Here is a 22,974-nt window from a genome sequence, read left to right as displayed (position 1 = left end):
GGAGATCAGAGGGAGAAGATGTTGTCCCCCTCTGAAGAGGATGCCCCCCCTGTTTTAGGTGGCACCTCAGACCCCCTGAGTTTCTCCAAGCTCACACCTCATCAGTTTGGCATCTCTGTCCAGAGTTTTACGCCAGCAACATCATCAAAACGCAAAGGTGAGACGACTGGTCCTTGTTCGTTGCTAAACAACTAAGACCATCGCATACAGAGTTTGTATTGTTCTGTTGTATGCAGCCACCACAGGAAGAGGCCATGGGAAATGCTGTAGAAATAGTTGATGGGTTTGTTGAAATCTGTAATATTAGGATTTAAACATTTCTAGTTTAAATTCTAGATTTAAACATGACCATACCAAGCCATATTGCAGGCAAAACTGTTATCAAAAGAGCAACAGGTTTCCCCCTAAGTACCACAGATTTATAAAACATAGCCCTAAGTAAAAGCCTACAATGTTTCTATTCAATGTTAATAAAGTCATATGCTTCCTCCTCTGCCTCTAGATAAGTCTCGTCTAGCACAAATAAAGGCAAGGCGACAGTCCAGTATTGGTGTCCGGGGCTCCCCAGAAACAAACTCCCTGATTCGCTTCATTGCACAACAGAGAATGAAGACTCCACCATCCCATCAAACTCCAGAGGTGAGATGCATCTCAGGATGCAGTTTAGCAAGTCTTGCAGCTCAGTCATGTCGTTTGAGTAGTTTGGTGATCAGTATTGAAGCTGACATGTCATTTTGATTTTGTACATGATGACTCTCTGTCAGAGACGCACAAGGACTGTCACTACTAAAACTACATACAGTTATTAATTAGTGCATACATATTTATATATACTGAGCTGAACTTTTGCCTTTAACAAAATATCTCTGATTCCCTTATGCTTCAGCAGTTAATTAGAGATGAGTTGAAACTGGATCAGCCCATTGAACCCAGCAGCAAATTCATCAACTTTAATAATGCATAGACACACACACTGATGCATTTATATTTTAAAGTCTATTTAACCCAATAATTATAAATGAAATTTATATTTATTGTCAAACATGCTTGCGATTCTGCTCTGTCTGCAGTTATATGGTAATTATTGCAGGTGAACTGATGATGCTGGAGTGTAGGCTGATAGGATAATGATATTTGGTGCAGGAAAACACTGATAGCCAATTAATTGGTTGATAGCCCACAAAAAACTGACATTGTTGTAAAAGAACAAGTCTGCGAGTTGGAGGTATTTAGTAAAAATGTCAATATTCAATGTTTTAAACTAGTTATGTAGTTGTCCTGTTTGCTGTAGTGCAACGTGTCTATTATAAGGCAGTAGTCTTTCTGTATTTATTTCCTGATGTAAATTTTTTTCAAAGTTAAGATGGTAATGCTTCGATGTAATATGAATGCATTTTAATACCTGCAGTGAGAGAGATAAAGCAGCAAACCTCTGTGGCCCGTTATCTTTTCCTATTCTCATAGATTAGACTGAATTGTAGACACACACACACACACAGTGGCTGGTTAATCCTGATTGCATTTCCACATGTTTCTCAATGAACTCAATAATATCCCATTGGAAACAGATCTAAAATGTCAATAGATTAAGAAAGAATGAAGAACCTCGTTCAGTATCAGATCTCAGCAAACTTAATGTTTGGCACAGAAATAATGAAACTTTCCAAAATGTCAGTTTTGAATGTCTTCTAGTTGGATTACCACTAGACAAGCTCCGATGTTTTTGGTTTTATCAATATTGTCTGTCAGCACAGATTCTTAATAGGCAGCTTGCATAAGATATCTGCCTGAGCGCACTGGAGGTGTGCACTAAAAGGCCAGATGGAGTGAATTTTCTCACGAGCACAAATGACTGGTATGATGGATTTGAATGAAAGCTGAGCATGTATTTCGCATTACAAATTTAGACAGACAGCGGTAACTAAGGTGATGTTAAAAAGATATGTTTTTCAGTCAACACACTCGGCAGCAGAATGTCCCATATTTAGGGGGCAGAGACAGTAAGCTAGCCTAAAGCTAGGACTCTGTGATATAAGAGGGGAAAGGCCATTTAAAAACTACGAGAAGAACTTTTATAAGTTACTTGAGGTATAAGAAATATGAATACATTAAAATATCATTGTATCTTCTGACGTGAAGGGCTGTATCAACGTTTAATCTATAGATTACATGATAACAGTCCTTGACATTGCACAAAATGTAGTACTGTGTTGTTGGATGTAAGAACATTGAAATACAAATACAGGTGCAACTGTCTAAATGCATAGAAATAATATGACTTTTGTTTTAAATGCAATCACCTGGCTTACAGTATCCCAATCACAAGATATATATTCAACCACCTGATATGTGTTGTATGGCAAGATTCTGGTCAATACACAGCCCTGTAATTAACAAGACAGCAGTATAAATTGTGTGCAACAGGAGTTGTTGTTGAAACATTTTCTGAAAACACTGGGGGTTGGTGTGCAGCTAAACTACATAGCTGTTGGCCAGTACACAGAGCTCTACAGTAAATAAATGTGAATGAACTTTTCAGCATCTTGCTGGCTTAGTGGAGGTCTCACCATTGTAATGTTCCACAAATGATAAAAGATTTTTTTTTTTAGTTGAGATCAGAATTTACATTGACACCAATGTTTCTTGTTTTAATGTCTGAAAGGCCCGGTGCCCTGGTGCCCTGGTTTAGCAAGAGCAAGATCTCTCAAGATATGTTTTGGGTGAACTAGGAGGATCTGAGTCTTATCTTCATTTAGCCATGTGATGATGACAGAGCTGTGAGTATTTGGAGCACAGCGAGCCTAGCGTGAACAGCAGAGCAGGGTATCATGTTGCCAAAGTGGTTTAAGAAGTTTCTGTGGACTTTTTGTCATTTTTTCCACCGTGAAAAGCAATTCTCAAGTCCGCAGGCGGTGAGTCTGATTCTAAAGAGATACATTTTTCAGTCATAATTCACTTCAGGGAAAGAATTCTTTTACTGCCTTGTGTGAATTGTAATGACAGAATATTCTCAAGGTGCTTAAATAGCAAACTGTAATATTCCTGGAAGTGTGTCTTCTTAGTATTAAGGCCAAACCTCTTCTTGCTTAGTGGGGGTACAGGCCCCCATTCAAATTCATCATGTAGGGTTGTGTAATGATGTGGTGCTGCCTCCCACTAATACTACTCCCGTGATTTCCTAAGAGTATGACTTGTCAATCTGCATCACTGAACAGATATGTTTGGGGGTTTTTTTTCCTTCTTCTTTGCTGTGTCAACTCTCAGCATGTCAGGAGAAGCCCCTTCCTTCCGCGGGTCGCATCCACGCTGCGGGAGAAGATGGCCTCCTTCCAGCGCTTGATGGATGAGGAGGAGAGTGAGGTCTGTGATCCGATGCCAAGCCAGGACAGAAACATTGGAGGATGCATCAAGACAAGAGATTATCTGTCTGGTGAGGCTGCCTCATTGCCACAGGATTAATAGTTTCATCTCTGGAAGAGGATCTATGCCAGTAGGATTTCTTTATGATGTCTGCAGGCACCGTTCAAAGCAGTGGATTAATGCATAGCACACTTAAGGCCCAACTCTGACAACAGACATTACTTTTTAAGCTCGGTCAGCCTATTAAATGAGCCGCTTTCTGAGGTCTTTGTTTCTGAAGTGAGGCTGTATGTCTATTATTTTTGATCAAGTCTGTCTTGACCTTTTTTCAGCATTAATGCTCACTCCGTGTGATGTTTTTAGTCAGCCTAAATGTCTCCAAGTCTCATTTGTTTTTGAATGTTTATGTAATATTATTTCTCAGACGGGAGCAACATTGATGGAGCCAAGGAGAACCACCCACCCCTGATGACGCCCACACCCAAAAAGAGGAGGTGCCTGGGCCCCCTGGAAGCCTGCGAGGTGCAGATTAGAGAGGCCGGAGCTCCCATGCTCCACTTCAATTTGAAGGAGCAGAAGGTACACTCACTCTGACCATGTTTTGACTTGACTGCTGTAAATAATTTAACTAAAAGGTTTTTACCTCTGTGCACTTGGCTTCCATTGAATCCGCCGATTATTTTTAACTTCTCTATGAATGGTAGATGTCAGTGCTACACAGGTCTTTTCAACTACAAGCACCCGAAAAGAGAAAAACAGCACTCACAAAGCAAGTTTGATTTTAAGTGCTGGGTACTGGGGTTTATTTATTAATGCATTTTCTTCATCTTTGTTTTTCACCATGGAGCTTTTACTCCTATTGTGTGAATAGCATAATCAGATTTTAAATATTCTATATCACTCAAACACACCAAAAGAGCAGTTTGGTAAATGTGATATGTTCTGTCCCTATGAGAGAAGTGTTCTTGCGGTGGTGTTGCAGTGCAGAATGAAAGCAGCAGGATTTCCTTTATTATGTCCACAGGAGGCTGACGAACCAGTGACACAAGGACCACTGCAATCCAGAAAGACTGTGGACGAGGCCCAAGCTGGGCTTATTTCACCAGCCCGACATGATGCGTTTCAGGCCTGTACCCCCACTAAGGAAGAACAGGTCTGGTCTTAATCCCCCCACACACACACACACACACACACAGAGAAAAGTTGGTGCCATTACAAAAATCCCCATGGCTTGAATTAACAAAGTGAAACGACATGAATTGATATTTGTATCTTAAACTAACCCAGCACACAAGTTAGTAAAACGTGTACTGGCAGGGAGTAGAGACCAGACGGTGACTGTCTGCCATCTTAAAGCAGAAGTAAGTGGTCCGGTCGTTTTCGCTAATGCTGCGTTCCAGGCAGGCTTTTGAAATCGTAAATTACAGCTTCAAGTCACAACTTACGACTTTGTAGCGTTCCAGGCAACCCACTCGTGTTTTTCTGACCTGTTTTACCGGTGAAAGTCACTATAACGGCCACTCGTAACTTCTGACCCGTGAACTCGTACCAGATCGAACTGGTACGACTTCACGGTCGGAAAAATTACGAGTTTCCTTGAACGCACCATAACAGTCCTCGTCCCTACGTCGCCACATTCACGGCGTCCCTTGGCTGCACACACAGCCCTGCATGCCGTTCTCTCTCCTCATTGGATAAAAACTGTAGGATACGATAAATGTTTTCTCTTCGGCTCAGAGCAGAGCAGAGGGACTGACAGACCCGTGTTTCGGTCCAAACACTCTATGTAAGTGATTGCTGTCGGAAGATATAACTATTTAAGACTTATATTAACACAAATATAACACTTACTTCTGCTTTAACCAACAATTGTCAAGTTGAAAGTACTCAATGTGTGATCATGCAAGCAATGGACAGTGCCAAACCTAAACATGTCACTAGATTTAGTCGAGCACTGTTTAGGGCTGCAACAAGTGGCATATTTTACTATCAGAATGTTCAAAGTAGTACTCGAGCACTCTGATGCCGCCCAAACCGAGCAAGTATTCGAGTACTTGGATATCGGCTACAGCCATAACTCTGTTATATTGCAGTTCTTGCTTTCATCTAAGATGTAATAGCCCAAGTTGATCTTACCAGCCTTTGTTTGGCCATATGAGAGCTGTATTGAAAACATTTCCATTTTGAAATCACATCTTCCCCCAGAGGACCACTGGTAGACTTTTATTATGAAGCAGCTGTAGAGCTGGCAGTTGATTTATCATGGAGGTCAGCGCTGATTGTAGTTGCCGTAAAAAAAAATGGTCAAGACAGAAAAATGTTTCAATTTAAAACAGGTGCACTTTCTCTGAGTGAACTGGGAATCAGATTAATATCTGATCAAGCGATGTGAATGTAGGAGCTGAGAGAGCAACACTACTAAAATAAATGATACTAGACTCCTTCATCACTCCCCTTTGTCAGTGGATCGGATTTAATGATGGAGTTTTACAATTTTGGAAATGCACATTTTTAAAATTCAAGATTCAGCCACCTCCATTACAGTAAAGCACTGCATTCTTGGCCTCACCTGAACAACAGCTATACAGATATAGTGTGGGATTGACAGTCTCATCTAATTCTCAGCAACAAAATGTATTTTCTGAACCTTATATGGCAAAAGAAGAAAAAAAAACATTTCTACGGGGGTTCATATGAATGGACTAAATCAAGACAATTAAAGCAGCAAAGGGAAATGGATCTCCATTGAAGAGTGTGACAGGTTCACACCCAGTTGCTGTCCTATCCAGACCTGGGCCTATAACCTAGGGCTGGACGATTATGGCAAAAATCATAATCACGATTATTTTGGTCAATATTGAAATCACGATTATTTACACAATTATGGGGGGGGGGGGGACTATGCAGGATTTATAGCTTGACTATGCTACATTATTACCTTAAATAAACAGTGCCAATGTGTGTTTAAGGTTTTTAAGTTTATAATTTTAAACATTTATTCAAAATGTATTTAAAACTTCTTCTTTTTTTTTTTTTTAAGTTTTATGATCCAGCAGCAGAAACTATACAGGGTGTTTAGCTTAACTTTTCTACATTTTTACCTTGAATAAACAGATTTGGAGTAATTGTCATGGTTTAACTTATTAAGAGGGAGAATGGAGGCTCTCTGCTTCCGTGTGTGTCGCTTATTGCGTCTCTGGGATGAAATCCAACCTGGGAAGATCAGAGCCTCCGCCCCGCTGCGCTGTCCCAGCTCTCGTCAAAAACGCACCCCATAACTTTTTTTTTTTTTTGACGCGCCCCATAAGTGATCTCTTGTTTATGACAGATTAAACTACACAAATACACGTCGTAACATCATATAACGTTATCCGCCGCTCTACAGATTGCTTTGTAAACATATGCACATGTAGCCTACGGGCCGGGGGAAGAGGAGGAGGAGGGTTGTTGTTGTGCGGCCGCTTTGAGGAGACGAGCGAGTGTTTTAAATGATTATTTCCCGTTCATTCGTCCTGAGCGGTGGCCGCTGCTCTCTCTTCACTGGCGCTGATTTTTAAATGCCGCCGTCAACACACGAGTGGACTCGTCCACAGCATTAACTGAGAGAGGAGTGCAGTGCAGGCTCGGGGGCGGAAGCGCGCATGTGTGTTTTTCAGAATAAAACACCAATAGACAAAAAAATAATCGTTTTTCTTCGATTACAGTGTTTTTATGATCGTGAGAAGCCAAAATCGTAATCACGATCAAAATTCGATTAATCGTCCAGCCCTACTATAACCTATTGTACTGATAATTATTTTATTTTGACAGTTTGTGTTTTAACTGACGAAGCTTTTCTAGCTTTGGTCACATGATGCTACTCATGTATGAGTGAGGCTGCTCTGCAGTGAAATTAGGTTTCCATTTGGAATAGTAAACTGTTTTGGGGTGTCTGTGGAACACAGAACAGAATCTTAGGACTAACTAGACTGGCAGAGTGGAGAAGGCGTTCTATCAATGTGGCCAGGATGTATTTGTGTTAACATTTCCAAAAGCATGTGGCCGCAGGGCTCCAGAGTCCAGACTGCCCCTAAAATTTGAGACGGTGCAAGTAAATTTTTCATCTACTTGCATGGGTGCCTTCCAAGTCGATTTATAGTGTGCATCCCTAAATTTTCTGGTTGCGCTCCTAAAATTTTCAGTTTGGGGCCACTGTGCTCCTAGTAAAAAAAAAAAAGCTAGTCTGGAGCCCTGATGTGGCCACATGTGGCCTGGACCACCACCAAATATGGTCTGAATCATCTAAAAATGTACCCTGAATGTGGCTGCGTTCACCCAGTGGAGAACATAAAGCTCCACTTTGAGAATCACCTGAGAGATTTGTTAATTCCAGGTCTGAAGAGGGATAGCGGACAGTGAGATATACACACACACACACACACACACACACACACACAGTGAGATGAGATTAGATGAGATGAGATCAGAGTAGAGACAGTCAAAACAGAAGACGGAAGAGGGAAAGGGTTAGAAAAAGATGTGTTGAAGCAGCTCATTTGTTAATGTGTGTTGAGATCAGTAATTAGAAAAAATGGCTGAGACTGTTAAGATTTGAAAAGGAGTTAACACAAAGAAGAAAAAGGAGAAACTCAGGATACATTTGTTTGGCTACCATTTTTTAAAAATTAGGCACTTCCTTTTTCAAAAGCCTTTTGCTGTGTATTAATTGTTATTTAGAGCGCTAATTCCCCTTGAAATGAGAGAACAAACATTTAATTATTAGGGTACAATGTTAGGACAGTTAGTGTAGGAATTGTTTTTATTCATTGAATTTAAACAAATGTTCATACACAGAGAAAAACTCACATTCAGTGAACAGTCAGCAGGGAGCAGGGAGCTCTAGCGTACGTCGGCCTCCAGCACGTGCTGCAACAGAATCTTTATTCACATGTTTCAAACATGAAAAGACCAAAAATGAAAGAGCGCTAGGCAGAGATGAATGAACGCAACGATATTGTCGCTTCAGGCGCTCGTTCATCGCCATGGTGCTGCTGTGGTACCGGTTCTTCTGCTGCACGTGTTCACAACCCGACGGTGTGTTGTACGTGTTGACGTATTCACGTCATCGACGTAATCAATTAGGTCAATTAATCGGGACAGCCCTAAACAAATAATCCCTCTATATCAACGTGATGACGTATGTGTCGGAGGCAACCATGCTAGAGCACCCTTGGGCTCAGGGTAATGAAGAAGAAGAAGTAAAATACTTTATTCATTCCCTGGGGGGAAATTCAAATTGTCCAGCAGCTTACATAACCTAAAATGATATAATATACACCAAGTAAACGTGTATAGCCTAGCAAATGGCTTTGTGCATTTTGATGGCAGCAGGAGTCTCTTCCTGTTGTGCAGGTCAGGGAGATGAGCCTGTTACTGCGGCTGCTCCTCTGACCTGTGAGAGTCTTGTGTAGAGGGTGTTCGGGGCTTTCTCCGTTTCAATGAAAAAACCTCTTCTCTTGAAAAGTGTAAGTGCGGGCCAGCGGGGGACCGGGGAGGGGGGGGGGGGGGGGGGGGGATTCGTACTTCAGCACAGTACGGAACAACTGGCCTTAGTGTGAGTGCACCCTCAGACACATTTCTATAAAACTTACTGTACCTAACAATGTGTTTTGTGAAGCTGCTCAAAGTACTTTCCACCAGAATGGGGGATCTCATGGATTCTCTCCCTGCAGGACGGTGTCTTTGAACTCATGAGCCCCGGCCAGCTGCCACCTGATGATCCTGCAGCAGCCTCACCAGCTCAGTCTGCCTCCCCTGTCAACATCCCCTCTGTCTCTTCTCTGCTGGAGAAGAAGCCCACAGGTAAACCCACTGTTCTCTGTGGCCGCGTTAGAGTAGCTGGCCTTTTATCTAGTTTAGTTTGCCATTTGAGGCCAGGCCGGATGCTGTGTATCCAGGCTCCATACCAGGAGAGTGTCCATCCTGCATGTTCACAGGAAATTCACCACCAACCTTTTGAGTTTTTCAGTGTTGGAGAACATTATTATGTATTTTAGCTAGTGTCTATGCAGTGTTTTAGTGATGATCTATGCATATTTGTTAATACAGAATAGATGTAGGGTTTCAGTCTGTTGACGTTCCACTCCAGTCCATTTCAGCACATAAGCAAAGCTTTACACACAGGTCATCTGCCTCTTACTCTTGTCGATCAACTGTGTCTGTGAAACCCTGGAAATCACTAAGTACCTACTTGTTGCCATAGAAACACTCCAGAGACATTGGGGAGTTCCAAAAATGGAGTGAAAAGTTTACATCGACCAAAGTTTCAGTTTTGCAAGGCAGCAGCGAGGATCTATTGTAAAACTTTTCTTTTGTTTGTACACAATCCATCATTTTCTACATGAGATTAGAAAAATTCATTAATCTGACCTCAATCTTTGGGCCAAATTTTATGATGACACAGGAAACTCTGATCCAAAGATTTGGTATTATAACAGGCTCATTCATTCAAGATTTTCCTCTCTGTCCAGGAGAGGGCGAGTCCACTGGGATTTCCTCGGTGAGGAAGAAGGTGCGTTTTGGAGGTCCGCTCTCACCTGAGTTCTTCGACAAGAACCTGCCCCCCAGCACCCCGCTTCAGAAGGGGGCCACACCGGCCCGAGCGCCAACACCTGGTCAAGGCACACTGCGCTCGCTGCTCAAGACGCCGCAGAGGAGCGAATCCAAGACACATGGGGCTCAGCCAGACCTCAGCAGCCCCACCATGTTTGGCGCCTCTCCTACATTTGCGTTCTCTCGCCGCTGCAGTTTGCAGCTCGCGGGCGAGGACGGTGAAGAGAAGTTTGACAAGGTAGACAAGATGCCAATTTTGATTTTTATTGAATATAATAGTTCCAGTGTTGATCGTTAACTGTGAGATAACCTGGACAGTTTGGCAGCACATGGCCACAAACATCCAGGAAATTAGACCAGATTAGATTTTTGTTCTATGTCCTGACACTGTAGCCCTGTTTTTCCTCGTATGCATGTATGTTAAAGTTTAATACAGTATCGAAGTTGTGTTCTTTATTTATCCTCACTGATAAAAACCATGATATGACCCACTATCATGTCTAGTGTATGTCTAGAAAATCTCAATAGTACATGTTAAAATTCATCACTGAGCACTGCAGCATTGTTTTTCTTTATTTTCTGATACTAGATTGTTTTCCCTTCAATGGAGGAGATTGACTGTGCAGCGATGGAAAGCACAGGTTGGTTATTGCAGTTTCATCCTGAATGCTCTAGTTCATTGTCTCTGGTCTCTGTAATTAAACTTTGATAACAGCTTTTCCCACATTGTTCCCAAATTTCAGAATTTACGTCAGAGTCCCAGCCTTTGAATTTAAATGCTGCTTTCATGGAGGAGTCTCTTTTTGAGGGAGAAAAGGGTGAGCTACCATCACAATGTGTTTTTTCCCTTTCTATTGTCCTTTTTCCCCATGTCTTCAATCCTCTCTTCTCTCTCTCTCTGGTCATTTTCCTACTGATTAGTTTACCATGCTAATTTACAGAATAAATAATGGGGTTAAAACAGGTTAAGTTATTATTTCAGCTGTAGTGGAGAGTGGGACAAGTTGAGCCACCCCATGTTGCTAGCAATCCCTAAGAAAAATTGAGCATGTGACCAAATATTTAGGAGCAAGGCATAATTAAATGATGCCTTGCTAAGTATTTGGTCACATGCTCAATTTTTTCCTAACCCCTAACCCTGTGAAAGTAAGAACCAAATGAAATTATAAGATATTTATGTCCCAAAAAACGTTTTTCACTCTGGAAAATGAATTCAGTTGATCACAAGTTTCATAAGAATTGTGTTTAGACCAAAGGAGATAATTATACATTTATTTCATACCTGAGTTGTGGTATCTATGAGCTACAACATGGGGTAGTAAACGTTGCATGAAAGTGCACCATTTTAGCTGGGGACCAATAAAGTCGAGACTTTAGTCTTTTTGGACACACTATAATTTCAAAACAGTTATGTTTACACTCATTCTGTTTGTTTGTAGGGATGCACAACATCCTGAAATATATGCAGATATATTAGTTAGAAATAAAACTGTTTTGATGTAGTGATCCTGAATATGAAATGTGACTCATCTTACCCCACTCTACCCTAATACTGTAGACCTTTCCTCAGAGTCTGAGGTTAAACCCAGTCCAGCCTCCACCGTGGATGTCCTGGATGGGCCGGCCTCACTGCCAGAGGAGAAGCAGCCTGAAGCAGATGTTGAAGCTCCGGCTCCGGTCAGATCCAGCAGCCGCAGGAAAAAGGTTTTTTGTTTTTTGTTTTTTATTCCACATTACATGGATGGGTCAGTGGTCATCTAAGATGTATTTTAAGCCACACCCTGTTCCACATAGATTTGGTTTGTTAGTGAGGAAATTAATTCTGTTGTCTACAGAAACTCATACTATGAAATTTACATTTTATGCAACAAAACTTATGTCTGTGTTAGCAGCCAGAACCAGAGTGTGAATCCATGGGTGACGCTCCGGCCCGCTCCAGCAGCCGAAAGAGAAAGGTCTGTTCTTCACACAAACTGCTCTCTGCTTGATCTCACTTGCACAATTCTCCGTGTACCTGACAAGATTGTCTTTCTCAATAATTTAGGGGTCATAACATTCTGCTATCTAATCTACTGTTTAATTCCACCGGTTCTGAACTTAATCAGATCCAACGATATCCTCTGTCTGTGAGTGAGACAGAGTGGCACAGACATCCTCAATGTAACACATCCCGGTGCCAATTCTTTGCTCCCCCAGCAACCAGAGGAGAGTGAACCTGCGAAGAGGTCGACACGCTCCGCTGCCAAGTCAGCCGCCGGGAAGATGAAGGTGAGTCGGTGGAGTCTGCTCGTTTGATTTCTCTTTACACCACTTCACCTAGGGATCTGCAGACCTGTCTTTGTGGGAGGTAGGCAGGAGCTGATGGCTGTACAATCTGACCACACTTTACTTTGCTAGAGTTGAGTATCTGTGTGGATATGTGATATGTAAGGGATAATGTATAATTCGGAGGTTGTTATGGAGAAATAAACCCCGACAGGTTGTATGGAACCCCGACGCGAAGCGGAGGGGTTTCATTCAACATGAAGGGGTTTATTTCTCCATAACAACCGACCAACTGTACATTATCCCGCTTATTACACGGTTTACGAGTGAAATAATTAATTTGAAACATAATGTTGATCAAAATACGACTTTCATCGATTTAAAATTGCATTTAGCGAATCTGCAAGACCGGTCACTTCCGCTGTTTTGCCGAGCCTCCTCCCGTTCGTGCATTTGAAGCCTTTGATAATCAATCAGTGGATCGATAGATTACCATACACGTGTTACAGTGTGTGTATTGTGTGTAGTCGTATCTGTCATAAACAAGAGATTAACTTTACTGTTTACGGGGTGCGTTTGTGTCGCGGAGCCGCGGTGCCACCGAGACGAGAGGAGAGCAGTGACACCGGGTCAGAGGCTCTGATGCAGGTCTGGTTTCCAGCAGCGGTGTGGAAGGAGCCTCCACTCTCCTTGTAGCAAGTTACCAGTCATTTATCTAACATCGCTATTAGTCCGAAGCTGTTTAATGACGGTAAAAATGAAACACAAGGTAAATATATCCTGCATAGTTTCTCTTTTCTGTGCTGCGCTGATCAGAGCGGCTTCCCTAGCAACGGTCTGTTATACATGACGACGGTCCGTTATACAGAAATAACAGACCGCAGAACGCAGCGCTGGACCAATCAGAGAGCAGCATTCAATAGAGCCGTGTAATAAGATATGATATACATCACCACAGATTTGTCATTTATCGCTCAGCACATGTTGATAAAATGAAAGGAATTTAGTCAAGTAAATCATAAAGCCAAGTGGTGCATGAGTCAGCCTACACATGTAGTCAAGTTAAAGGATATGATTGCTGTTATTTTGCGTTGTGTTGTGCGTGTTGACTTTCACCCCGAGTGGCTCTCGCTGAGAGCGCTCACTGGGATGTCGACGTTCAAACACGGGTCACAAACAAACTTGGATGGATAGACTGACGGAATTAACATTGACATTCTCCGCCACAGTCTGATGGTCCCTCTACAGCTTCAACATGAACTGGAAAATGGAAATATTTTACTGTTTCAAATGGTTAAACTTTTATTTCACTGTGAGAACTCTGTGACGCACATTAATCACATTAATAGTCTCGTTCACCAGACCTTTCTCCAGAAAAGAGAGGTCTGGCTTGTTGTAGTAGTAGCTCATGGAAGAACATCTCAGTAAATCTTGCAAAGCCACTGGGAGCTACTACTACTACTACAAGGCTAAAAACAGAGTAGACAATTGGTGAATTATTGATTTTGGGTGAAGTATCCCTTTAACTCTGTGGCACAGAAGAAGAGGATGAATCATACATGCAGTATAACCCTTGGTAGTGCGATACATTCATTCCTGGGTGTAGTGTTTTTATGGTATTCTCTGACAATAATAAAACTGGGGAGTATCACCAGACTAGTGTTTTGGAAGTCGGTTCAGACAAGATTAATCTGTGGCCGTTCATCGCTGACAGTACATTCCCCAATGCATCGAACCTGCTATTTGAAGGCAGTCTGCAGCCTGGATAACTGTTGCTATCTTGACTGTGGCTCACATTACAACAGTCAATTTACTGAGCTTGTAGTGTCTGCCTCTTCTAACAGCTTTTGTAGTTTGTTTGTTTTTTTCCCTACACACAGACTCCATCCGGGCTGTGTATCCGTCTAAATGAATTCCTATTAACCTTCCAACTTTGGTTTGGATGCAGAGCAGATGAAATTTAATTAAAAGCAATGGTGTCACTGAGGTGGGGCTTTGATTATTAAAGGGCAAATTAAAATGTAACATGCAATATTTAAGTCACCCTCACTCCTCCAGAGAAATACATCCCTTAAGGGACATAAAATTGAATCTACTATTGTTAATAATGTGATATATCATAAATATAGTTCATAATAACCTAGTCAGAATGTAAGGGAGTGTGCTTTCTCCTCAGATGCCTTCACCTGCGATGGTTAAAATCCTCCAATCAAATAATTCTCGGCTTGTGACAACAGAGCTTTTACCATAACCCACAAGAATTTACTAATATACTCTATAAATATAACACAATAACTTTGCACTTGTTGAGGATGATGAGAATCAGTCGACAGGATGCACAAGAAACCTGAGTCATCTTCCATCATATGCAAAGTGGATACTGGTAGTCGCCAGCTAATAAAACATTGTGAGTAGAGAGAGTAGGCTCCTGCTCATGATGCAGATTGTTTCCACAGGTGACCTCGGCAGCAGCACGTCGGTGGAACAGGGACGTGGACCGCTCCCTGTATGGTTTCCGGGTATACGCCTCCAAGATCCCAGTGCTGAGTCCCATCACAGAGAGGCTCTGTCTCATGAGTCAGTCTCCAGCTGTGCAGCAGAGTCCCTCCACCAGCTGCACAGGACACGAAGGCAATTAACAGTTCACTATGGATTTAACTTATTTGTGTTTTGGAGGGAAAATCATTGTGATCTACAACTATTTACAATGGTTCATAATGTAGTCATACGGTAAATATGTCTGTTTTTATTTTTCCCAACAGCCTCAAATCCAGAGACCCACTTGAACCCCGAGATGGATGAAGACACACAAGCGACGGGTGACCTCACTGTGACACATGCCTTGGAAAATCCTTTAGTCACATCTCTGAACTCCAGCACAGAGAACACCACAGGGAAAGGCAGGAGGCCTCCGCCAAAGCAGAGGGTCAGAGGGAGAAAACTGAAAAGGAAGGTCAGTGTTGCTCACTGTGACAAGTTGAGCGAGGAGTCTGAAGACCAGACCGAAGGAAAATCAGAGGAGCACTGTGAAGACCAAACCACTGAAAGCCTTGAGGCGTCAGGAGAAACCCCCGTCACCCACACCGCACCCGAACAGGGAGCTGTCATTGAACCTGATGCACCAACCTCTGCCAATAGACTCGGCACAGACTCAGAATCAGGATGTCACGCTGGGCTAAAGGCCTGCTCACCTTCAAGGGAAGAACTCGACTACACTTTGAATCGGCCAGCAGAAGTAACAGGAAGAAAAGCCAAGCAGGCCAGGAGGAGCTCCGCCAACGGCCCAGCCCTACAGCAGCAGGGGGAGCAGCAGACGGAGGAGCACCCAAAGAGCCACGAGGTGGAGGAGAGTGCACAGGGGGACGGAGCAGCCGGCCACGAAGACAACAGCAGGCTGAGCTCTGGCTGCCAGGAAGAGGAGGGAACAGCTAATTTGGATCTGGCCCCTTGGCAATCTGACTTTAATTTTGAAGATGTGTTCAAACCTGTCACCACTAGAGGGCAGCGGTCGGTTCGCCGCAGCCTGAGGAACCAGAGCGAAGCTGGCAGCAGCAGCATCAGTGCAGGACTCGCCTGGATGCCTTGGATCTCCCCCAACTCCGGTAAGGATGCCCGCAGGAAAACCCGGGGCCGACGCCTCAGTGCTGTCTCCTCCGTCCCCGAGGAGACACAGGATGATGCTTCATGAGACTTGAAATTGATCACATGGGACACTGTTCATCTGAGTGAACTGAGATTAAAGGGACATAACTGATGTGTTCATGACACCGGCATACATACCTAATCACCCTGTTTTCTTTAAGATTAAACGGAATACTTTTTCATCGATGGGCTGATTTTTTAACATTATCTAAAACCCTTATTGTTTTTGTTCTGTCTGAATTATTAGGGCTGACCAGCAATTTGTTGCCAGATTCCCACCAGTAACCAAGCCTAGTCGATACACACTGAGAGCCCAGTCATGTCCGTTGACCACCTCCTAATCAATATCCAACCACTCAGCTGGTAATCACAGTGCATCTTCAGTCTCCCTCTCCAAAGTCACTGAATCGAGCATCGCCGAATCAATATCTGCTCATTGTGGATAGATGAAGACGGCTGGGGGAGGGGAGGGAGAATGTGCCCCACACACACAAATCACATTAATAGGATTCTGTTTATTTGAGGAAGCTGGAGTGTTTTTTTTGTTTGTTTGTTTTCTTTCAGTGGTGGAGACGGTTGACACGCAGAGAAATGATACAAGTTGTTGTTGCCTCCAAGCTTTTAAAAGTAGGAATAATGGTACCGTAGTCAAATTGGAAATTGTCTTACACATTGACTCAAATTGAGATGATGTTCTTGGTGAGTTTCCTGAAATGTGAAATTGTACCTTGCTAGACTGATGAAATAAATACTTTGGTTGCCAGCCATCATACCAAAACTGTGTTCATTTAAATAGATGATTAAGACTCATTCATTAGGAGCTCATCCACATAATAAAACAGCCGCTATCTCCACAAAATGTGATGTTCCAGCTGTGTGGTCACTTCACTTCCAGTTAGAGCAGCTTTCCTCTCACATTAACCGGGACCTTTAGCCATAACCGAATGAATTGCTGCATAAATTACAATTCTGATTTTCATTTCCAGCACAGCCAAATGTCTGGGAGTAAATTGACCTCTAACCTCAGATTCCACCAGTTACAGATTCAAATCAGCTCCTCTTTACTGGCTCCATCCATCTGTCAGGGAGGAACGAAGAGAGCGGTAACAAATTGAGTTTCAGATTCAGTTCACATAGGAAAATTGGCTTCCAGAATGATGCATGGCTGTAATCTATCCATCACTGGGTAATTGACTCCCTCCTTTTACATCAAGTCAGAGTTAACTTGGCTGAAGGACACCAGAGGTTTGTGACTCCTACTGCGTGTGCGCGCCAAGGTCTCGTTTGTATTCCCATGGAAGACGGATGGACAGAATCACAAAGCCAGCAATGCAGTGTGGGGTGTTGACGCAGTGGGGCCACGCTGCCATCTGGTGGTAGCGCGTGGGAGCTGCACGTAAAAGCAGCTATTCACCCAACAACTTAATCAATTACGAGGAGAAGAACAACTGATGTTATCACACAAAGAGGGAATAATTAAGTAGATGCACATTCATTTGCGTGAAAAGGGTTTCTTGTGTGCTTTCTGAGCCCTTTAGGTTTGTGTGTGTGTGTGTGTCTTCCCCCACCCCCCAACTCCATCACTGCTCGTGTTGTGGCTGTGCTCCTTCCCTTGTCTTGATTTTAAAACTTAATTGGGAACATCTTAAGTGTGCAGCCAAACTGCTGCACCTCAATACAAGTGGGTGTGGGGTGTGTTTTCTGAGTGTGAGGGGGCGGGAGGAGGAGGGGGGAGAGAGAGAGAGTGTGTGTGTGTGTGTGTGTATTAGGGGTGTGAGGCCGAGTCCCCTGTCCCTGGCAGACGGGCATAGTGAAGACGGCTTAACACAAGAACAATGGGGTCCTTTGACCAAAACGACGCCCCCAAGACATGTGGCCTCCTATCACCGTGGCAACCCCCCATGGGATAGGGAGCGGGCTGACAGCTGGAGAGGAGGACTTTACAAAAATGGAGTCCATTTCTTTCCACTGAAGCTCCCCAGCTCTATATCTTTCCCCTCTTCTCCCTGTCGTCCTCTGCTCCAGGCCCTTATGAATGTGACTTACGTCTCATTTTACAGCTTCATGTGATTGACTTTATGGACTTGACTCACCATCGACAATTCAAACTCCTCCCAATAAAAAAAAAAAAAAACTTTAAAAAACATCCCAACAGACAGCAGCAAATCAAGTCTTTATGGGCTGTCAGTAATAAGAGAGCATTGATCTCATTGACAAATATCGGCCTGAGCCTCAAGATTTCACACTCACTGTACACTTGATTTTACGCCTAATTTTGAAACGGATGAGCACTTTCTGTACCGACACAAAGAGGCATACTAAGTTATTTGTACTTTCCAGATTTAGAGACTTTCGTCTTTCAATTAGTTAATTAGTATCTGAATGGCATTAAGTTGTCCCGCTGCCTCGGTCCTTTCTGTGCTCTGTGCTGTGAGCCCTCCATTATTGATGCTGAGAGTTGCACTCTGTAAAGCCCGGCACAGCTCTCCCATGGAGCTGAAGACAGCAGGAGGAGGGCAACCAAACAAAGGCAGGACAACAACAAGAGACCCTCTAGCTGCTCTCACTCTGGTTCACTGTGCCACTGCGTCTCTGCAGGCTTCAAATGCCACCTTTTTGTTTTTCCATGGGTGTCATATCACTGCAGCTGCCAGTTGTTTTCTCCATAGATTCATCTGCACATTGTTAGGGCACTTAACTTATTCAATCAAATATCATTGTTTTTGTCCAACCAACAGTTAAACATCATTAACAGATCATTTTAATCAGCTTTAATCATGTAGATCAGCTAAAGCAGGAATGAACCAGTTAGGTTATTCTTTAATTATCAGAGTTGTTTTCTCTCTTACACCACAACATATCAGATGTCTTTATATAGTTTTCCAGCCAGTTAAATCATTAACATTTCCATTGTAGGTGCATTTCTCTCTCAGTAAACATCTTTGTAATGATTTATCCAACTTTACAGCAGCAGAAAGCGCTTTAAATAAATGCTCTTCAACTGCTTGAAGTGCTCTTAAAAGCTGATCTTCACTAAATGTGTTAGTGTGTGACCATGAAATTGTGGTACAGTGGTTAACACTGTAAGCTTCTGTGTTTGAACCCTGGTTCAGTGTGGAGTATGTTGATAGACTGCGGTGACCTGTCCTACAGCAGGTGGTATCAGCTCCCTGCAACACTCAAAGGATGGATGGATGTTTATTTATAGAATTATTGTAAGTCTTTACCTCTGTTACTTTGGTTGATTTTAGATAGAAGATAAGAACTTACCAGACCTCTGTAGCAGCTCGTGTCTACTTCATAACACATCTCTGACCTAATGTCAGTCAGCTATTGCATCGTGGCAAACATCAGTGACAGGTTTTGATAAAGAAGAAGGATGTGTTTAATAAAAAAGAGAGAGAAAGAAAAAGAAGTCAGGATCTGTGGTTCTGATGCATCAATTTTGATCCTTTCCCCGTCTGTCAAGTCAAAGACACAACACTCTGTGAAGTCACAGAGGGGGGAAGGATCAAATCACTCAGATTAAAGGAAGAGCCAACAAGTGCTGCTCCACTCGAAGCTTCAGCACTTCTTGGCAAAGATTCTGCAAAACATCTGGAAATCTACTGAGGAGGATCCATGTATTCCTTTCCCAGGAAGAATTATTTAATTGAGCTATAAATAAAGAAGAGAAGAGAATAAGAAAATTCTGTGGAACTCCTTTGTGCTGTCACTGTCTCCTGTATCTGTAAACAGACGCATGAGGCCAGAGGAAGACAAGGAGACAACGAGCAACATCCTGTTTGTGTCAGGAAGCAACAGGATTTATGGTATATTGGATTTTTCTTTTTACACTAAGACTAACGGCACTGCTGGTGTTCTGGCTAACAATGCTACAGCTTTGAGGGGATGCTTATTAGCTTGACCACGACCCTAATTATTTATGAAAATTGTGAGCTTATTGTATCAAAGTAATATGATAATTGTATTATATAGTAATTGGATGATGGTATTAAATCTGTTGGGTTCCACTGAACAGTTTGAAAAGAGCAATTTTGACAGATCCATTTAGGCCTAGAATTTTAAAAAAAAATACTCACACCATATGTTTGAAGGTGCAGTCAGAGAGAAGGTTGTCTCTGAGGGACTGAAGGACAAAGGGCAGATGACTGTCAGTGGAACAGAGGACACACACATCTGCCCAGCATACCTGTACAAATCTCCACAAGGCCTGGGCATGTCTGAACTCGACTCACTCCTCACTGACACAATGTGAAAACCCTGGTGTTGAGATGAGGAAAGGCTTAGAGGTAAAGTCTTCTTCCCACAGGTTTACTCATCCCAGAACCAGACAGTGATCATTCACTGCAGCATGAATGTGGAATGAAAATGCATCTTTAATCAATTTTTTTGAATGAAAAGGTTCTGATGATGATGATGGTGATGATATTTCCTGTGCACATGTGGAATTCAATTCAATCTGAGACCACCATGATTTAATGCATCATCATGTTTACAGCTTTTTGTCTTGAAAATTGAATTTGTGGGCAGATGTGTTTTTTCCCCTCAATTTACCATCACAAATTCTATTATTACTTATTATCATTTATTTCCATAGACACACCAGTCCATGATAAGAAACCAGCGCATCCTCATCAGAGACGTCCTGTGGGGTTTGAATCTCGGAATTCATGTGAGTTTCCTCCACATTCCAGAAACATGCATTCCCTCTGGGCATGGATATGAGCTCTCTGTTTTTGTCTGTGTTGTGTAACTGTACTGTAGCTGTGGACTGGTGACCTGTCCAGGGTGTTCTCCCTCTTCTCTGCCTGTTGCAAGCTGGGAAATGTTCCAGGCCCACTCCCTTCAGAGGAAAAAATATACTTTTTAAAAAAAAAAAAAAAAAAAAAAAAAAAGAGAGAGCAAACCCTGCAGACCTACATCATAAATGCTCAATGGTATCAAAATCTTGTCTACCTGAGACTCCCTAGTCCTGGGCAGAGGAGTCAGTGGAGCAGACATCAACACTGTGTCCAGGGGAAACAGGCCGTCTGGAAGACTAGAGCAGTTTCTGGAGGAAGTCTCTCAAGAGAAGCTCTATCTTCAACTCTGTGTTCTGCTCTGTGAGCATCAAGCTGAAGGCCGGTGAAGGAAGTTACTACTTGTTCTGCAAAGGGCCCTCAGAGGATCGGCTTAAAACTGCTTCAGACTCTGTTCTGGTAAAGAAAAAAATCGATTGCATTCATAAATCAGGGATTTTCACAAAACATTTACTGTGTAATTTAAAGAGCCACAATACACTACTAAATATGCTGAATATCCTTTAGACACCCCAACAGCTATGCAATGAAGTTGTCAGTCTGTCAGTTTCCCCACAGCTTGCTCACATTCCTGACTGAATATCTCAACTGTTGGGTGGATTTGGAACGATCATACAGCGTCCCCAGAGGATGAAAACCACTGACTTTGGTGATCCCCTGCACCAACACTGAAAATCCACAACAGACTTTTGGATTGACTATGAAACTATGTGTGCACTTTCCTGCGCTCCCCAGGATCAACTTATTCCCCTGACTTTTACTCTATAGCCTAACCTGCAGGTTGAAATACTGACCTGCCTCAGCTGTAGCCCATACAGTGCTTTTTAGCATGTATTAGCATGCTAAACCATCTAGCAAGGTAAAATACTACACTCCAGGATAGCCATTTACCAACTTAGCACACATCTATATTTAACATAAATGTAATCCCAAAGCCAATCAATGTAAGGACAGAATTTGTGGAGAAAAAAAAGGTCAACCAAAGATTATTCTATTCATGGAAGCTAGGGACTTTTCATATTGAGGGCTCGCTGAGTTGTTTTTGAGGCAAATGCAAAGACTGAAAAACTGCCCTCAATCTGTTATTATCTCATAACGTGGTGAATGTGCAGGTCACAACTTGTCCATGAGAGCGTTTTGGAGGGGGGGGCAATCGCCATTCCGACATCCCACCAGTCCGACATAGGTTTCTAATTGTCTAAATGGCAACACTTAATTTTCTATCAAATGTCCCATCATTCTGACAATTTTTTCCTCCTATGGTCGGGATGACGTTTTCTTTTTCTTTTTTTAAACATCCTGCCCTTCCAACAATTCCTTTAATAGTGTATTTTTTCCCCAAAAGATTTTGCACTGGTTGGGCTTAGGCAATGAAGAAAGGAGTTGGTTAAGTTTAGTAAAAAGACCAGGTAGAGGCTAGACAGGCAGATTGTCTGCGCTCTGCTGCCTAATTACGAACAACCATGTGGGTATTCCTCTATCAGCATGCCATAAAGAAGGGAGTCACCTGTTGAGTAACACACCTTTCCTTAAAGCCTTGTCGGAATGGTGGGACGTTTGCATGTTGGAATAGCGGTGTGACGGAATGGTGGTATGTCTAAATGGTGGGATGTCGGAATGACAGCATGTAACCGTTTTGGAGTTGTTGGATTGTGTATTTGATGAGTTTGATGAGGGAAACCAAGAAATCCCATTAGCCTCCGTATAGTGTAGCTCTGAGCAGCTTGCGGCTCTGCTCTGCCATTTTAAGAACAGCTTGCACCGACAATTAAAGGTAACAAACCTACCTACTAAACTATAGGGATTATGGCAATGGGCAATTTGCCAAAACGTTGAACTATCCCTTTAATCAGCTGTAATTATTATATTGAATTACTAATGACATCTACTGTATGTGTTAATTGTATTGTTATATTCATACTATTCTTACTGTTCTTTAGTGTTTTTATGTGTTTGATTGTGACAGCGGTAAACCCAATTGCCACTCGGGGACAATAAAGATTTTGAATTCATTTCAATTCAATTCAATTCCATTCATATTGTATACAGTGGATTCAGTCAAGTCAATGTTAAGAGTCCACATTTTTTTTCTTGGTCAGTGAAAAGGTAATTCCTGGAACTGGTCCTCAAAGCAGGTAGAGAGCAGAATCAGTAACACCATGTTATCCCCAGTGGGAGCAGTGGAAATGAGAGCAGAACGACAATGGTCACACAGTAGCTCATGTTTTTGCTATTTTTATATAATGGAGAGGCTGTTAGTCACAGTGGGTGGAGGTCCATCATGAGCTTTCCCATAGGTGTTCATTTGAGCTGC

General features: G+C 42.6%; 1 protein-coding gene across 1 annotated transcript; it reads left to right on the top strand.

Annotated features, from left to right (window-relative positions):
* Positions 1–18: 18 nt before the first annotated feature.
* cdca2 (cell division cycle associated 2) lies at positions 19–16,180 on the top strand (the record flags this gene model as incomplete). Its single annotated transcript, XM_083978649.1, has 14 exons — positions 19–157; positions 503–639; positions 3,265–3,430; positions 3,785–3,939; positions 4,385–4,513; positions 9,072–9,201; positions 9,870–10,189; positions 10,541–10,592; positions 10,695–10,769; positions 11,510–11,655; positions 11,841–11,906; positions 12,148–12,219; positions 14,673–14,847; positions 14,979–16,180. 14 exons carry the CDS (start codon positions 19–21, stop codon positions 15,902–15,904), a joined length of 2,688 nt encoding a protein of 895 aa, XP_083834775.1. The 3' UTR covers positions 15,905–16,180.
* Between the last annotated feature and the right edge of the window lie 6,794 nt (positions 16,181–22,974).

The sequence above is a fragment of the Trachurus trachurus genome (assembly GCF_905171665.1).
Source record: "Trachurus trachurus genome assembly, chromosome: 9".
In the NCBI taxonomy this organism is placed as follows: Eukaryota; Metazoa; Chordata; class Actinopteri; order Carangiformes; family Carangidae; genus Trachurus; species Trachurus trachurus.
Note: the sequence above shows the minus strand (reverse complement) of the source record. Positions and strands in the feature narration are given on the sequence as shown.